Source organism: Bemisia tabaci, chromosome 4, assembly GCF_918797505.1.
Source record: "Bemisia tabaci chromosome 4, PGI_BMITA_v3".
Classification (NCBI taxonomy): Eukaryota; Metazoa; Arthropoda; class Insecta; order Hemiptera; family Aleyrodidae; genus Bemisia; species Bemisia tabaci.
The window spans coordinates 44049815-44067099 of record NC_092796.1 but is presented as its reverse complement, the minus strand read 5'-3'; the positions used below and the strand labels follow the sequence as shown (position 1 = coordinate 44067099).

General features: G+C 37.1%; 1 protein-coding gene across 1 annotated transcript; it reads right to left on the bottom strand.

Annotated features, from left to right (window-relative positions):
• Positions 1–294: 294 nt before the first annotated feature.
• Adk2 (Adenosine kinase 2) lies at positions 295–16156 on the bottom strand. Its single transcript, XM_019052797.2, has 8 exons — positions 15854–16156; positions 8923–9130; positions 7856–7991; positions 7420–7565; positions 6301–6471; positions 4928–5078; positions 3965–4051; positions 295–3149 (listed from the first exon to the last, which is right to left on the bottom strand). Exons 1-8 carry the CDS (start codon positions 15868–15870, stop codon positions 3016–3018), a joined length of 1050 nt encoding a protein of 349 aa, XP_018908342.2. The 5' UTR covers positions 15871–16156; the 3' UTR covers positions 295–3015.
• Positions 16157–17285: the final 1129 nt, after the last annotated feature.

Here is a 17285-nt window from a genome sequence, read left to right as displayed (position 1 = left end):
ATTTTTCGGTTAGAAACACTATACATCTTTAACAGAATTCAAAGAGCATTGAAATGCTGTCATGAGACTAATTTTAGAACTATAAGCCTACTTACTGTGATGTTTACTTTCATTTTTATGGTTCAAAATTATTTGATTGTTGGACAGTGTGGGAAAATCAGTTGGGGTAAGTAAAAATAAGGTTCTATTTAATTCTTCACTTTTAGATTTTCACTCAGCTATAGATTTTCTACATCTCTTTGAGTTATGATCCATTTTATCACAAAATAGTGAGAAAAAAAAGAGAAAAACGAATTATTAGTATTATTACATGGAGGAATATATTATCACAAGAATTACAATCAAAGAGGATTTGACAGTAACATGACACCTTTTGAAAAACATAAAAAAAAAGTCATGCAATGGTTTAGTAACAAAATGAAGACACAACATGCTAAGTCTAAATGGCCTCATTAACAGACAAAACTGAGGAGTTCAAGGAATGAACAAATAGTGTTCATTAAAATTTTGCATTGCTTGCAAGATGATTGGTCTACTTTAAAAAGGAGATAAGTGCATGTAATCTGTCAATTTCTCATGTGTAAAGATTGTTTATAGCAAATGAACAATTGAACAGAAATCCAACCATAGGTATGCAATTTTCAGTTTTTACAAAGGGAGCCCCAAAAGCACAGCGAACTTCTTGTCTTGTACATAAGCGAATAAAGATGCGGTTTGCACACAACTTTAGATGTAAACCTCAGGTTTAAAGGGGGACCTTGTGCAGGTGTCTCTCATTTGAATAAATCCTAAAAATGTTTCGAGACATTTTGATGCAATCCTTCTATTACAAATAGGTAACATCTCAATTCAAAATTATTTAACATCATGGTGTTCGGTAACAAGAGATTTAAAATAAACATACAACCACATAGAAATAATAAGAGATCACAAATTCAGAAAAATTCTTTCTCAGAAAATACAAAATCGTACAAAATTGGAGAGTGGGTGTACACGTTTCCATTTCACTGCTTAAAACAGCAAATCTGGTGCTTCACATTCAAGGCAGGTTTAAAAACAAAACAATTGAAAAGTCAGCAATGTGGGAGTCCTTCACCTACAGTCAACAATTTGGTTTGTTCAAACCAAGTTCTCTTATCGTAAAAGTAAAAAAATAAATCTATCGGAGGAATCACATAAAAAAGAACCTGCAAGCTTTTAATTAAAGTCTACTTTCGGAAGAATTTAAAGAAACTTACGTCACTCTCTTCATTCTTTTGAGGAAAGTTCTCCTAGGGGCTCAGAAATTTCATGTACCATTTTTATGAATTTTGGCAGGAAAAAAAAATGGGTCACCTCTTGCTTAAGATTGATGTACACATAGCTTGATCAGGGCAAAATCATTTAAAATCAATTCAGTTTACTTGCTGTGACAACTCCTGAATAGACTAGGCACCTAATTCGTTCTACATAGCTAATAATCCTGTGAGGAAATCAAGTTTTGACCTGACAATATTCATTTTTTCTCCTTTTTGTCCTCAACTTGCTTCTCACTCATGACAACTTTCCACAGTTCACATTTTTCTAACAATTGAATAATACATCTGTGACTACTGACTGTTGCATTTGGTCCAATCCTTTGTGCCTGAATAAGTGTTTAGGCTCATTTTCAGGGCTAATTTGCACTGAACCTGGGCAATATAAGTCTTAATTTAGCTGAGAATATAATAAAAATGGGACATGGAATTTTAAAACACCCAGCAGGACGTTTGGTCGAGATGATGGGAATAATAATGATTTTAAGTTTCATAAAATTCTACCTAAAAATGCTCTCTGGGGTCTGTCAGCGCGTTCTTTTTGGTCTATTAAATTAATAATCATACAATTGGTATGTGCTAATGAGACTTACTTCATCAATTCAAAACAATTATCTAAATAAGCTTAGATGAATCTTCACAAACAAACTAAGCATTCTTGATTAAACTATCCACAGCCGAATAAGAAGTAAACTTTCCAATGATTCAGAACTAATAAGTTTTGATTGTGAATAAAATCGGTCTGTGAAAAAAAGAGAGAGAAAAAAAATACGTAGTGAGAGAGAATTGCAGTGATTTTGCATTTAAAATTTTACCTTGTTACTTCCGAACAGAATCTTTGAGTGTAAAACTAGAGTAAATTGTTGTATGAGTGGTAAACAAACAGTATGTTACCTATGTGCTGACCTCAATGATTAAAATATTTTTATAAGCCTATTCATAGATATTTACGAGACATTTTTCTGATTGTGCAGTGCTCAAGATTAATTTGAGGTATCATTATTGGAATAGGAATATCAACTATTCAAGTGTTATTTTTTCATAATTCCTTTCATTACAAAAACAGTAAAATAAATAGAACTTGCGTCAGATAAGTTGGCAATTCTTTATTTCCTGTTTACAAGCAAATGCGTTGTAGTCGTCCATTCGCAATCGAGGATTGGCCACCATCGCCGGATGCAGATATGTAAATCAATCCATGGAGCTTGACAGTCAAAAGTAAACAACTGCCAACTCATCGGACACAAATTCTACAGCAAGCTACTTAAACTGCTAAAAAAAATAGACTCATTACATTTATTTTCAAAATTTCATGAGGAACTCATGGAGGTCTATTTTGACAGTCTATCTAGACATATTCATGACAACTAAAAAAAATTTGCCCCATAAGATGGAGTTGAGTTTAGAAATACAAATGTCGATAAAAACCTTAAAAACTGAAAACGTAAAATACAAAACTAAAATGCTTCGGTAATGAAAATAATGAGGGTCAAATTAAAACTTAATGACAAAGGATACAGTGGAGGAAAAAAAGAATGAAGTCTGAAATTGGAGAGCATGCTAGAATAAAAGCAGAACTTAATTGAACATGAGCATTGTCCAAAGATAGCTAAATTTTAAGTTTCAAAAATTGTTCATTAAGCTGCTTGCAAATATCATACAGCTCAGTAAAGCTTCGAAAAACTGAGCCAGAGTGTGATTCCACTTAGAAGTACTGTTTTTAACTATCCCCGTTAAAGTACTTTTTACCCTTGAAGCTGGTGCCAGACACTTGAATGATTTCAGATGCAGCCCACATTCCACACTTGATTGAGGTTTGGTAAGGTTTTCCCAAGATGAGTTGTGCCAAGTAACCTGAAATAGAGAAAAAATATTACTAAAGGTTAGACGAATCAAATGAAGTAAAGGAATACTTAAAGTAAGGGTAGTGTCCTTTGAGATTTTTTGTCTCATGCTCCTTTATATAAACAGACATGGTAACTCAAAGTTCAGAGGAAAAGAGTGCCCAAAGTTTGCAGCCTTGTCATATATTCATGTCATTTTCTTTGAGTAATTTGATAAAAACAAAAATATGTACATTAATAAATAAATACCCCCCCCCCCAATTTGAAGACAGTCTAACTTATTACTTTCGGAGGACTCATTAATGATGCCTTCATCTCGTGGCAGTAATAAAAAAGCCAGTTATGTGAAATACAAATTGTATTACGGACACAGACAGGGTGGCGAAAAACATTTTATTTTTTAAAAACAATGAAAATAGACAGACTACCAATACAAATTTCTAATGCAAGAGTAACAAGTTTTAAAAAGAGAGCTTTTCATGTCTCCTTTGGACTTCTCTGTTTAAAATGATACTATGTATTTTACATATTTGACAGCCGCTTTTACAGCGCAGTTTTGCGCTCTACGGTATCCAAAGACCATTGCCCCCTAGCCGCCCACAGATCTTTTTTTCTCCACTCCCTGTCAGCGACCTTTCATGGGACATATGTGGCTTCTTGTCTTCAGAGAAACCCAATTGAAAACCTGCTTGGGCAACCAATCGTCTACCATTCTTCACACACATCAATACCAGACCATCTGCTATGATACTACACATGGTAATTCTCTAAAAAAAGGGAAGACAAAAAAGATATCTAGAAGGAAAGTCTAAACTATGTTCTTACCACCAACAAAGGCATCTCCTGCTCCGTTTGTGTCAATAATTTTCTCCGCTGGCACTTTTGGAACTTCAAATTCTTCAACTTTACCATCTGAAAGATGATTCAGATCAAGATATTAGAAATTGGATACTTACAAAAAATTAAAAGAGGAAGAATAAAAAAAAACGCAATAGTGTATTTCCTTCGGAAAATACACTAAAAAGTGCAAACATATACATCAAGACTTTAGAATCTTTCAGATTCATTTTTTTTACTAACAGGTAGAAAATCAAAGTCAATTGGTAATATGCTGAATTAAGATTTTCTTAGCTTTGAACATACCAACATATATGCCTCTAAATCTTATTTGACCTCGGTTTAAACTTCTCCAAATTACTGTGGGTAGCTTTTTAGGAAAAAATAAAGGTAGTGTGGATGTTTCCTCATCAAAATTTCACATAAAACAAAAGTTGTGCAGCCAAGGAGAAATGAAAAAGGGACAAAGAGATTATCGACAGTGAAACTGCAAAAATGCGTAACTTGGTTACAGTGCTGCAAAATCTCCGCTCATACTTTACTGTTTTAAATGAGACTCAACCAACAACATGGCTTGAGCTTTTCACAAAATATTCGTCACACACAGAATAAAAATCACCGAAGCTTTCCAGAAGTGACGTCATAGTGTTCCATGCAGAAAATAAGATATGACAGTAAGTCTGCAAAACTACAATTCGAGATCGCATTTCTACACTTCCACCATCGTTATGCTGTTCCTCATAGGATAACATTTAGCAAGAACACGAGGCAGTGTTGTATTTTGGAATGTTTTACTTTTTTGGTCAAATTATTCATTTGATTTTTCTTTCTTTCTTTTTTGTTTCACTTCTTTTCTTATTTTTTCTTCTTTCTTGTATATGCTCAGGCTACAAGACAAAAAAGAAATGAGCCTTTCATAGAGATTAGGAAATATAGATGAACATAACAAACCTTTAACAAAAATGACAGGATTATGGCCTTGCGTGATAACGACAGTCCTTGATCGATCTGTATTCTGTTTCGGTAAATCTGCAATTTTAAGGGCAATTTCTTTGATGTCTTCAGTTTCAAATCCTTGCTCCTTGGCTAGGGCTTTTGCTTCCTGGAAAATTAGAGAGTTATGAATCAAGACTTTTGCTGATGGATCATTTATGCTTTGAAAGAACTGATATTGGACAACATGGACATGGACAATATGTACCAACAAAATCAGGGCAAAATCGACATGATAATTGGATAAGGAGATCATTCCACATTCAACTATAAATAACAAGTACTTTCAATCTTTTTTTTTTTTGTTCATTTTTATGCTAGTTTCTATACACATTCGGAGTGTTTCTCTTCTAATCTTCTGAATCATGCTGATGCAATAAGTTTCTCGGTTCTCTTCATACCCTTGCAGCAACAAACAAAAGACTAAAATGGTTTTTATGTTTTTTCTAACTGTTGAGTTTGCAAGAACTATATAAACTGATTTGAAACTTATTCCTCTTGATGACTGATAGCTCAGAAAGAGTGCCAAAAGTTATGCAAATTGATAGACTGTAATTTTGCATATACTTCTTGACTAGAATTTTTGCTTACAATAAACTTGTTTGGTAACTTTCAATTCTTGCATTAGGCGTTGTAGAAAAGAAGAGAATACACTTAATTCACAGAATTTTTTCTAGTTTTTTTTTTTTTTTTTTTTTTTTTTTTTTTTTTTTTTTCGAAGTAACACATTAAAATGAGTTCAAAATTGAGTATTTGGAGCCTCTACTTATTAGCGAATCTCTGAGAGAGCCTAGATGACGTCCAAAAATATTCTGGCCACTGTAATCTCCCTTCTCTCTGAGCAGGGCCTCTGCTGCCGTCCATGATCCATGCAGCCATGCAATGATAAGGACTGCACTGATCATTCACCAAACCAGACACGTTGTGTGGTCAGAAGAGAGTTTACAGTGGCAGAGATATTTTTTTAATATTAAATTATAACTGTAGGTTATTGAATTTTCTTTTCCATTTTGTCTGCTTTACTATTTGAAATGTGAATTAAAAAGAAAAAAGCGACAATGTACGGATGTGCATTTAAAACTTTGAGTTTTTTGTATTTATTGGCTTTTCTGCAGACTGTCTGTACGTTCGTCCCATAAACAAAAGGCATAAAAAGATTAACGGCTGCTAAAAGGAACAATGATCTGACTATGTGCATTTCAAAAAAGGTTCTACTCATCATATTACTGTTTGCTTTGGGTGACTGTCAATTGCCTAGTCACTGAAATTCTTTTGAAAGAAAATAGAGGAAGTAACAGAGCAAAAAGTAAAAATAAATTCCTTGGACTCACATCATCATTTCCGAAGATGATATCAACATATGGCATAACTTGCATTTGCTGCTTAGCATAGACTAAGCAGATGAAAGGAGCACTCAAATTCATCATGAATAATTTGTTTCGTTGATGCGCAATCTGAGCCAGTTCCAGCACTGTTTCAAAACAAACAGTCAAAAAGAATCCCTGAAGGAAAACAAAGATTATTCATAACAGTGAAAAATATAAAAAAAGAAAATATGAAGATCATGCGAATGTTCAAAATGTGTCGGTAATATTATTTGTCTGAAGTTGTTTTCATCGCAACAGATAATTTCAGAATATGACTTGTTAGCAAAGATGGAACCTTTTGGCAAGAATAATCATTAGATGGCCAGCACCTAACCCAGCATCAAATGTTCTTTTTACTATTTGATCTGGAGTCAAAAATTTTGTAATTACCTAAGCTGCAGCTGGAAAACATACTTCTGATATTTTCAAGTTTTTGATCTTGAAATCTACAGATATTTCCTGACTTACCCTTCATAATCCTTCATGGAAAATTCCGTAACCACTAGACACGAAGGAAAGTTTTGATTTTAAAATTCCTTCATTTTTTTCCAACTCTACATCAAGAACTCTCCAACACAACAATATTGCTACCCTCACGAGTTCAAAAAATATAACTATCAAAAACAAAATTTAAAAATTTAGAACTTATACGGTCCAAGGACAAAGTTGCACCTGCCTTATGGTTATCCTTCCTTTACAAAATAATTTAAGTCTGGACATAATTGGGCGGTTTATCAGGTAAAACTGTGCTCAAGCATCCTCAAATGTCTCAATCAGACCAGCTTGTTAGAAAGTTACGTCACAAATGAAAACAACAGGCAATGGAAAGACGAGTGGCAGGAGGCCATCACAAATTCTCATCAAGTGACATCACTAGCTCGAGGATGCGTAAAAGAAGCCACAGATGGTTTCCAATATGGCAACAGTAACTGTTGGCGGACGCTTTGAAAGGTGCATATAAGATACCTTCTACCATTAATTTAATGCATCAATTCATTCAAAATGTAAGGTTTAGTTCTTAGCTCAACTCAATATCTAAATATTTAAGACATGTGGAAGAAAAAACTAATATTGATAACTTACAGTAGCGTAATAATATTCTGCTTGCTGCACAAGTTTTTTGTTTTCAGGGGAGTGCAAATGGTCATGGGAGAAGTGGTTGGCTGCTGCTAAATTAGCACACAGAGAGCGATTGGTCCCGTTTCCTGTGATAAGAACAGCACAAGTACCTAGAACACAGACGGAGGGATCTTGTGACTCATGAAATCCTGAAATCCAAATTTCTGTAACTAAAACATCTTGCGTCTAACTTTTCACTAATGCGCCGTTATATAAAGGCAAAAAGTTAATTTGGCCCCTAAAAAATCTTCAATGGCCTCTAAAAATCGAGCTTGATGGGTTACATGGCTCCTGAAACTCAAAGCTGAGTTTCGAACACTGAGCAAAAGAATACGCGAATTAAAGAGATAAAGAATAAACTAAAATAAAAAGAAGAAAAAACAAGAATAAAGATGCAAACCTGTGGGGTAAGAGTCTTGATACTGATAACATGTTTTCAGGCCAGACTCATGAGCTTTGTCTTCCAAGATTTGGGAATATTTGTCTTTTCCAACAGATCCACTGTAAACTACTAAATGAGGTTTCTCTAATAGCCACTGAAAACAATGAAAAAAGAAGAAGAAAAATCATGAGTCCAGAGTTTGTTAAACCTCGGGCGTTTTGATTGAGAAGTATTTAATTGAAACAACTTGTTTCCAGCAATTCTAAAATTAAGAGTGACAGTGAGAAGGAAAATTAAACTAATTGAAAAATCACTTGTGATGGTAAAAAGATCCTTGGTTTTCAATGGAAATTAGTTATGTTTAAGCAACTTTGTACCAAATGCTTACAGAAATCATCATTCCTACTTCTGAGCTTTGGAGCATTTTATTCAGAGGTTTTGAATTGTTCTTCAGAGTGAATTTTTTCTTTGATACACGATCAGGGCGCAATTTCATAGGTTTAAAAGATATGTTGTTACTTCACTGCTCCGTAATTTTTTGCCATTTTGCTTTCATTCTGTGTACCAAGAGTCCCTCACTTAAACTAAAGCTGGGTAAAGTAAAGAAAGTAGACATTTTCAAAGGTGTGAAAATGTGTTTCTCCTCACTTCACTAGCATGGAAGGAAAGCTGAGTCGACTCGGCAGGTACAGTTTAAATGCTGACAATTACCATTGCTGTTACTCTACTTGCCAAATGAATATGCCGACACAATTGAACTTTGAAACTTGGTCTTGTTATTAGACTTCTAAAATTATTATTCCATCAAAAGTGCAAAAATGAGGGATATAGTGAGAGCATAATTGATTGTGAGGGTTATTTCTATCTGCTCTACATGACCAGAAAGGCTCAAAGTTTCAAACATTTTTAAGTCACAGTCCTTGATTTTCCATGATTTTTCATTTAGCAACTCTTTGGTACAGCCAATTGAAGATATATTAAACTGATTTACAAGGTAAAAACCGATCTCTGCTTTCAATCTATCAAAAATTATGAAAGGGAAAAAAATGAAATTGGATGAGGGGAATTGAAAATCATTGAAGTACCTGAACAACCATGCAAGTGTTCTGACCAGAACCTCCTGCTGAGTATTCGACCTTATAATTCTTCACGAGCTCATCGTACAAGGGAAGGTGTTTCTCTTCGGCCAAGATAGCGTCGTTGGGTTTGAGGGAATATTTGTCCAATAGTTCTTTGTCTGCACTGACAGCCATGTCCAGAAGAGGATTGCAAATTCCGAACAAAAGACCTTCTCTGAAAGAAAAACGAAAGAAATGGATAAGAAGAGAATAATTGTGGGGCATTTAAAGTTTTGCATCATGTAGCATTCACCAGAATGAAGGGTATGGAAAGATCTCTTACTGCTTGTACAGGACATACGAAATAATCGTAATCGGGTAATGAAGTGCCTACGAGGTATATTCCTATTTCTTCTTTTTCCCCAGAGTGAGGCTGGAAAGAATTAGAGTATCCCCAACACCAAAATTTAACTCTGGAACGGCCAACCTCCCCCCCCCCCCCCCCCCCTCTGGTTGTGTGAGGGATTTTTTTTTTTCTTCTAGCATATGCTAAATGGATTCCAATAACTTTTAAATGATTGCAGATAAAGCTCTGATTATGGTTGCATTCGGAGGTAGACTCCAAAGCAAAAATAATTACTTCTTTAAAGTTATGGGAAAAAAACCCAGTAACTTTTAGAATCACTTTCGCACAATGCAAAAAAAATGGGGCGCCAATAATTTCTTAAAAAGTCAGGCAGAATGTACCTCAAAGAGGTAATTCAAATTATTTAATAATTGCGTGCAGCAAGAAAATCGATTGCACGGTACACTAATCTCAAGAATTTCAACACTTTGAAGTGAAGCATTGACAACTCTCTCCAAGTTTTGGTTTCATTTTTTATTACCTATATGATTTGATTAGAACTCATTCTAGGCTGACAGCAAGAGGAAAAAACCAGAAAAGCCAAAGGGCAAAACATCCACTTTTCTGATCCTGTCAAATTGAGTCTGCAGATGGAATTAAAGTGGACAGTGGAGGCTCCCTTGTTCATCAAGAAGAACGTGAAATTTTTTTCCAAAATTAGGAAACTTCTTAATATAAACGGTAATCAAACTAGGAAATAAACTCCCGCTTTTCTTAAGCTTTGGTCGAAAAGCAAAAAAAGATTATCGTCTTGATTCTTGATTGGCACCTGAAACCCTCTGAATTCAAGTACACACAGTTAACGATGGCTTCTATTAGTAGGTACTCGAGGAGCTCACATAAGGTTCATTGGGTGCTACACAGTGCAATTTGAAGTTGGAAAGTAGCTGTGGGAATGTGGGATACAACAAGACGAGATATGTAGAGAGAGGAGGCAGGAGGTGTCGGATGGGGAAGGGAGGGTCTCGCTGGCGAGGTCTTCTATGTGGCGCGATCGACAGACGAAAGTTACGTAATTTTGCATATTCAAAGTTTAGAGTAAGTTTGTAACTGATACGACCGCCGTGCATCAAGTCTATAGAGTGCTAAGGCATAAAATAAACTTAAGCTCCACAAAAAAAGATGAAGATTGGCATGATGGCAGACTTTAGATCGGTATGTAACACGCCCCAAACGAGAGACTAGGTAATTGACAGAGGAAATTAAGAAAAGAAAAAAAAGAAGAAAAAAAATGATAACGGCGTGGCAGCGAAACTGCAGCACTTGTTTGCCGCTGAGTGTGTGTTATACGATGGAATTTCTTTTATTTTAAGCGTGCCAGTAGGGCTCGCTTTTTGAAATCACTCGGATGTACCATAGTACAGCACACCGATCAACCAATGCTATTCAACGGGTCGTCCAAATACTTTTTTCCTCGCACCCGTTTCTTTGTCTTTGAACCATTACACTGTCAAGCCCTGATGGTCTTTTACCAAAAAATCTAATGAACTGCTAATTGGAAACCCTTGAGAACATTTTTCTGTCAAAACCGTATTATTCAATTTGACAGAAACCTCATAGGAGCTTTCTTACGCTCGGAGGACTCAACTCTAGAACCTTCTTTCCCGCCAAAACTCTATAGCCAATGAGCGTCTTGCACTGTAAGTGCAATCTGTGATGAGCCTCGTGACTCATTATACTATGTACTAACCATGGCCCCTGCCGAAATCCACTTAAACCACTACAGTTATCTCGCGATATAGCTTTGGGTGTCCGGTTTCGAGCAAGGCAATAAAAGACGGCGAGGCGATTAACCGATTAACCATTCACCGTGATGCCAGGATCCACCAAATTTTCTCAAAAATTGTTTTCCGTCTATTTAGCGAGTTTTTCTTTACTTTCCGTTGAAGTACAAATAAAAAAAGACCTCATTTGTACAAATCGGCCGAATAGGAGAGAAGTTACAGTTCGAAATCCAAAGAGATTAACTGAACGCGATTTCGATGCACGGCAGTTCGCCCAAATCACGGTCGTGCGCAAATGCCGCATATCAGCTTAAAATCAAGATAATTGGACGGAATCTTTAAAATTAATTTACATTCAACGTTCATGAATCAATATTTTCTCCCAAATTTAGCAAAAAGTACCAATTGATGCAAAAAGCAAAGACGTGAAAATAAGAGGTATTTGTCCAACATTTCAGTTATTCGGCACGCTTTTCCAACATACTCATGTGGGATTTTTTCTTCTTGTTTTCTCTTCCTTCCTTTTCATAACTACCTTCCAAAATTCCTCTCTTGGTGACAATCCTGAAACCTAATTACATTGGTGTTGATAGCCATAGTAACATAGTTGCATGCTACGGCACCGCTTTCAGATAATCGTACGATACTGCGTTATGTGTACTATGAAATGTACTACTACTACTACCTGTCTTTCTTTCTAAAACCATCGCTAGACTAGGGGTTAGAAATTAGTATTCCACTTCAGGAGTCATCTTGGCTGACAAGCCTAATTTCTAGGGATCATCCTCAATTTTTAAAAGTTTATTTCTTTCTTCTTTGATTGAAGATTACATACCTAAAACGCCTTCTTTTCCTGGAATACCGACCTACGAATGCATTCAGCGACACATTTTGTTCTATAAGCGGAAAAAATCGAAGACGCTCAAGCCTTTTCTATGGCCGGTCTGGATGCAACCATTCATGTTTTGGGGATGTCCGTGTTGCATACACAAAAGATTTTAGGCGCTTTGGTTATCTTAAGAACAGCGTAAGGCTGCGGTTGTTAGTTCTCAACTTCTCAACGGGTTTCTGCGTTGCATTTACGATCGTGTTTACCATGTAAGCCTCGAAATTCGAATGAGCCCTGTTGCATCACGACGGCGTTGCAAAATGGTGCAAATGGACCAGTAGACAAGGCGCAAATTCAAGCATTATGATACACATCTCTATTGTTTTCTGACCAAAACTTCACGCAAAACACTATTCGCGCGACGAAAATTACTAAAATCAACTCCTAACTAATAAGATATTAACGATTTTAGTTCACATTAGTTCCGGGCCGGATTTACCTATCTGCCGCCCATGGGCCGCCTGTATTTTGCCGCCTCCTTCTCATCCGTTTTGAAACAGCAATAAAAACCATCGAGTTAACGTGCCGGAGGGGGAAGGGTTCATAAGACGCGTTTCCTCGTGTGGGACACATTTTTTGCGGAAGACCTGTCAACATTACTAGCAAAAGTTCACGGAACTTTGCGCGAAAGTCAAGTTCCGTAAACCTATCTCTGTGTGGACAAGGCCTCCCATTTATAAGAAATGAACGAAAAAATTATGAAAGAACAAACATAAATGTGGTTTAATACATATTTTTACCTTCCGCCGCCGCGCCGCGTTGACTGCACTGTGTTTGGCGCAATGCGTGAAGTATCCATGCAGCCTTGTAGGCGCTATGCGTTTCAAGTCGACAGCTGCTGACCGCACTGTGTTTGACGTAATACGTGGAGTATTCATGCAGTCTTGTAGGCGCTAATATGTGTTACATGCCGACCGCCGCGCGCCGCGGGCTTGTCCTTTTCATCTCAAGTCCTCGTCATCGCGAAATTTTTTGTGGATTTTAAACTTTCCTCATTTTTTAGATACCTATGTGGAACATAGAAATCCCCGACTTTTCCGTGATTTTTGGCATACTTAATTTCTGATAAAAATTCCAATCAAATGCGTGATTCAAAGCGCGAGGTATCTCGAAAAAGAAAAAATGCAATCTTTTGGTCGACGGCAAAAAATTCTGCAACGAGAGTCTATAAATTTCCCGACTTTGTCCATCTGGCAACATCCCTTGATTACTTACTTTTGCGCGGGAAACTTTGCTAGGGGTGCGCGCGAATAGTTGAAATGTATTGCGGGATCACCGTTTCAAGAATTAGCAGCGAGCTGGGTGTGACTTTTTCAGGCACCACGTTTGACCAACCCTCCGGATTTTCGGTACCCGACACCTCTATTATTGGGCGCATTTCGACGGCGCAACGTCGGCGTAAGTCCGCAATCACATATCTAGTTTGCGGTGTCTGAAAATCTCCGCCTCTGTGCCATTTTTTTAGAGGAGAACAAATTAACATCATTCCTTGAAGTTTGTGCAGAATTTCCTTCGCACGGAGAAGAAAAATCACGGCAGTTTTAAAGAATTGCCGTTGAGTAGTTTCCCGTTTAAAAAATAAAGCATGACAGGAAGTCTGCGACGTCGCAAACCGAGTTGTTCGATTGCCGACTTACACCGTCGTTATTTTTGCGCGGGAAACTTTGCGAGGGGTGCACGCGAATAGTTGAAATGTATTACGGGATCACTGATTCAAGAATTAGCGGCGGGCTGGGTGTGACTTTCTCAGGCACCACGTTTGACCAACCCTCCGGGCTTTTAGTACCCGAAACCTCTATTATTTGGCGCATTTCCCTTACGGCGCGCGCGGAGTTGAAATACTGCTGGACTGCTTTTTCGCACCAGTCTTTGAAGGAACATCTGCGGCTGGGTGCCGCTCCGGCAGCTGCTTCATCCCCATTGTGCATCCTGCGGCCAACCCCAACTACAACTCCTCACCGCGGAACGCGTCTTTGTATTTTGAGGAAACCATAAAAATAAAAACTTGTAAAAACGTTGCACTCTTACAAACTAAATCTTCGATAAACCAGATTATTTTCAGCAGAGTTTTTTACTTTGATGAAACTCTCAAACCCTCGGTTGTATATTATTCCACATTATTGGCGCTCTAGTTCTTTCTATTTAAAATTCGAATTAGTTTCTTGAGAATTTTAGGGTAATTTGGGCAAATTTTAACACCTTGATTGTAAGGGTAAGAATGGCCACACTTGCTAAGTTACTTAGTTGCTGAAAATAAACGCATATTATGACTGCTACTTGTACTTTTTTTTTCCTCTTAGGATTCAGTGCACATTTTTCGAAGCTAAGATTATTTGGAATGAAAGAGAGTATGATGTTTTTTAGGAGCAAAATTGTTCTGCAGAACCTCTTGTCCCCTCCTCCAAGATGTTTAAGGAATTCTTAGATAGTTTTTTTTTCCTGAGAATATTGTAGCGATGATTATGGATCATATTGCACAAAAATCGGTTATAAGGAGTGAAAAACTGTAAAGAGCTGAACACCCTTCTCATTTAGTCATTTAAGATCTCAAAGGGAAAACTCACTTTTTTACAAGGTTCTTTGGTGGAGGGTAAGAGGGAAGGAGGCTCAATTTTTTCTTTGCCTAGAGGGTGAATGCATACTTTTCGCATGGATAATTTGAAAACAAGACAGAAAAATACTTTTTCCGTCCACAGTTTATAAACAGAGGTGAAAACAAAGGTTGGATGCAGATATTTTCTCTGCCTCCATAACGTCATGGGTTAATGAGTAGGTATGACAAGTCACGAGACTTCTTACAGACCGAAAATGGATTCCGAAATCAAGCAGTAGATTATTCTTATTAGAAAAGATTCCAAAAATTACAATTCTTAAGTCCCAAGGTTTAACTCTAGACGCAGAGTGCCTAATCCTACCATGACAGAATGTCCGATAATTTTTGAAATACCTACTTAAAGCCCCCCCCCCTCCCCCCAAAAAATTTAGATAACTCGGTGGTAGGGTGTTTCTTGAGGAACTGTTATATACCTAAGATTTTCAATGATTTCGTAGAGAGAAAAAAAGAGGAAAAAGGAAAGTTTAAGAAGTTGCATTGAAGTTTTCAGGACAGACATGGACAGTCAATGGTATTGCACCAAAAAGGTATGAATTTCATGCATGTAAAAAGGTTTTTTCTTGGGGGGAGGGGGAAAAAAATTTTAAGTTTTGATATGATTCGAAGGTTTCCATTATAGTTATAAGTATAGAAATTTGAAAACCTAAGACGTTTTGGCAAAAAAACATCATCAGAAGCATTTCAAAAAATAGAAAACTACAAAATGCTGAGCAAACGAGCGAAAAATAAAAGAAAAATTTAAATTGGAATTAACAGTGTGTCTCAGATTCCTTGAGAAACAACAAACTGATGAAAAAATGGAATGATGACAGGTTATCAGGAAAATCAACCAACAGTGAAGGAGTCTGATAACAGGAGATAAGAGATCACTTGAGGCTTGAAGCGCGTATGGATCAACTGAACACTACAAAAGCTGGAAAACTGTAGGTGCTCAAGAAACTACAGTGTGTCATTATACTCAGGTGCTAAATGGGACTTCCGATTGGTCCAAAGCTGTTCTTAGATTGCTATGAGATGAGTGCGGATCACCACAGAGCACAGATCAATTCAACCAACACCGTCGAAAAAGCTTTACAGGACCAATATAAAGGCGGGTAAGAGAATTTTCCTACGGCCTGCGGACTCCAAATCATCCCAGGATTATCCTTTGATTGGTGGAAGGAGTGCTTACAAGGCAATAGAGATAATTTGGTTCTCTGAGTCCCCTCTCTCACAAGCGTAACGCTAAAGGTCAACGCATCAAACAAGACTCCTTAAGGTATCATCTTGCAGATGAGAACATTTTTGAGGCTTAAATTAGACCTGAAATAGTTCGATACACTTACTTCAATTCCGCTGCCATTTTATTGGTAGTTCTTGCTTCAGAGATGAGGAACTGAGCAAAAAATTGAACAGGAAAGCTCCAAACACAGGGCCACTTGACCACTTGACCTCAAGCTTTCGTCGCCGACGAACACGTAGATTCACTATTTAGCCGAAAACTAAAGGCTGATTTTTCACAAATTAATATTTACTATTGTACTCCGTGCAATGTACGTCATGGAAAGGAAATATCACACCGCAACGCGTGAGAGCTCAAATGCTTTATCAGTTCTCTCAGATCCTGCACCGATGACTACACGAGGTGGGCCATACGTAATATGACCCAGCGCACAATAGAAATGAGGAGTTTGTGAAATGAACAGTGCAGACTCATGAATCTGATTCCATTATTATGACAAAACATGAAGTGCCATACCATCAACGCGTGCTTCCAGTCATTCTTTGAAGTTGATTCTATTATATGGAATCCAAGTATTTCAAAAAACTTTATGGTAGAATTAAAAACTCAACTTTATCTTGGCTAGTTTTCAGGAGATCTGAATATAGCTACTGTGCGACCAAACTTGGTAGAGCGGGAGATTTACGATGTTTACTTTTTGCAGGCAAAGACCCCCTCGAAATGAGCAGGCAAGATGGCTGCGTGGCGCGACGGAAACTCAGAGCAGTTCGAGCACTCTCTAACCAATACCTACTCTAACCCATCCTATCGTCCGCATTCATTTACATATTAATTTACTGATACTATCATATTTTCAATGTAAGTGTTATCTTTGTAGGTAATGTTATTTATTTACACTCCCACATTTCACCTCTTGATGCCTGATTGGTAAATTTTACCACTTTCTGGATTGTTATGTACTTTGGAAGGTTTAAGTTATCAAAAGCAGAAATGTGCACAGATATTGTTTCAGCAAATTTTTTAAGAAATGTGCTAAGTGCCTCGTATTTACCTTTAACAGGAAGTTTCCAGAAGTTGTACCATTGTGCCACAAAAAGAAATTGATAAATTTGTGCGAATGTTTAGTTAAAGTTTTAGCTTGATGGTTCATCTTTACATGGAAATATTTTTGGTACAATTATAATTTCCACAATGAAAGTCTGGCAACACAGCTAACTTAGCAAAATCCCTCATATTTCTTAGGAATTGAGTCAGAGGTGAGGGTGAGATTTATCCCCCCCCCCCCCTCCCCCCAACTAGTTCCTCCAATGCGCACAGAATTTACTAAGCAACATAAAAGCAGAGGGAAAGGTACAGGTATAATTAATAAATAGGTATTTCACTACATGCATGGATGATCATTAAGTACCTTAGCAAAAGCCCTCATATATCTTAGGAAGTCAGGAGAGGGTAATATTTCTCCCCCCCCCCCCATCCTCCTCTCAACTAGTTCCCCCAATGCGCACAGAATGTACTAAGCAGCATAAAGCAGAGGG

What these genes read in the sequence shown, in the direction of transcription:
- Adk2 (XM_019052797.2), bottom strand. An exon ending in CAGAATATTATTACGCTACT is followed by an intron (nt 6,472 to 7,419) that starts GTAAGTTATCAA and finishes GTTTTCCTTCAG; the next exon opens with GGATTCTTTTTGACTGTTTG. An exon ending in AGGAGATGCCTTTGTTGGTG is followed by an intron (nt 3,150 to 3,964) that starts GTAAGAACATAG and finishes TCTCTATTTCAG; the next exon opens with GTTACTTGGCACAACTCATC.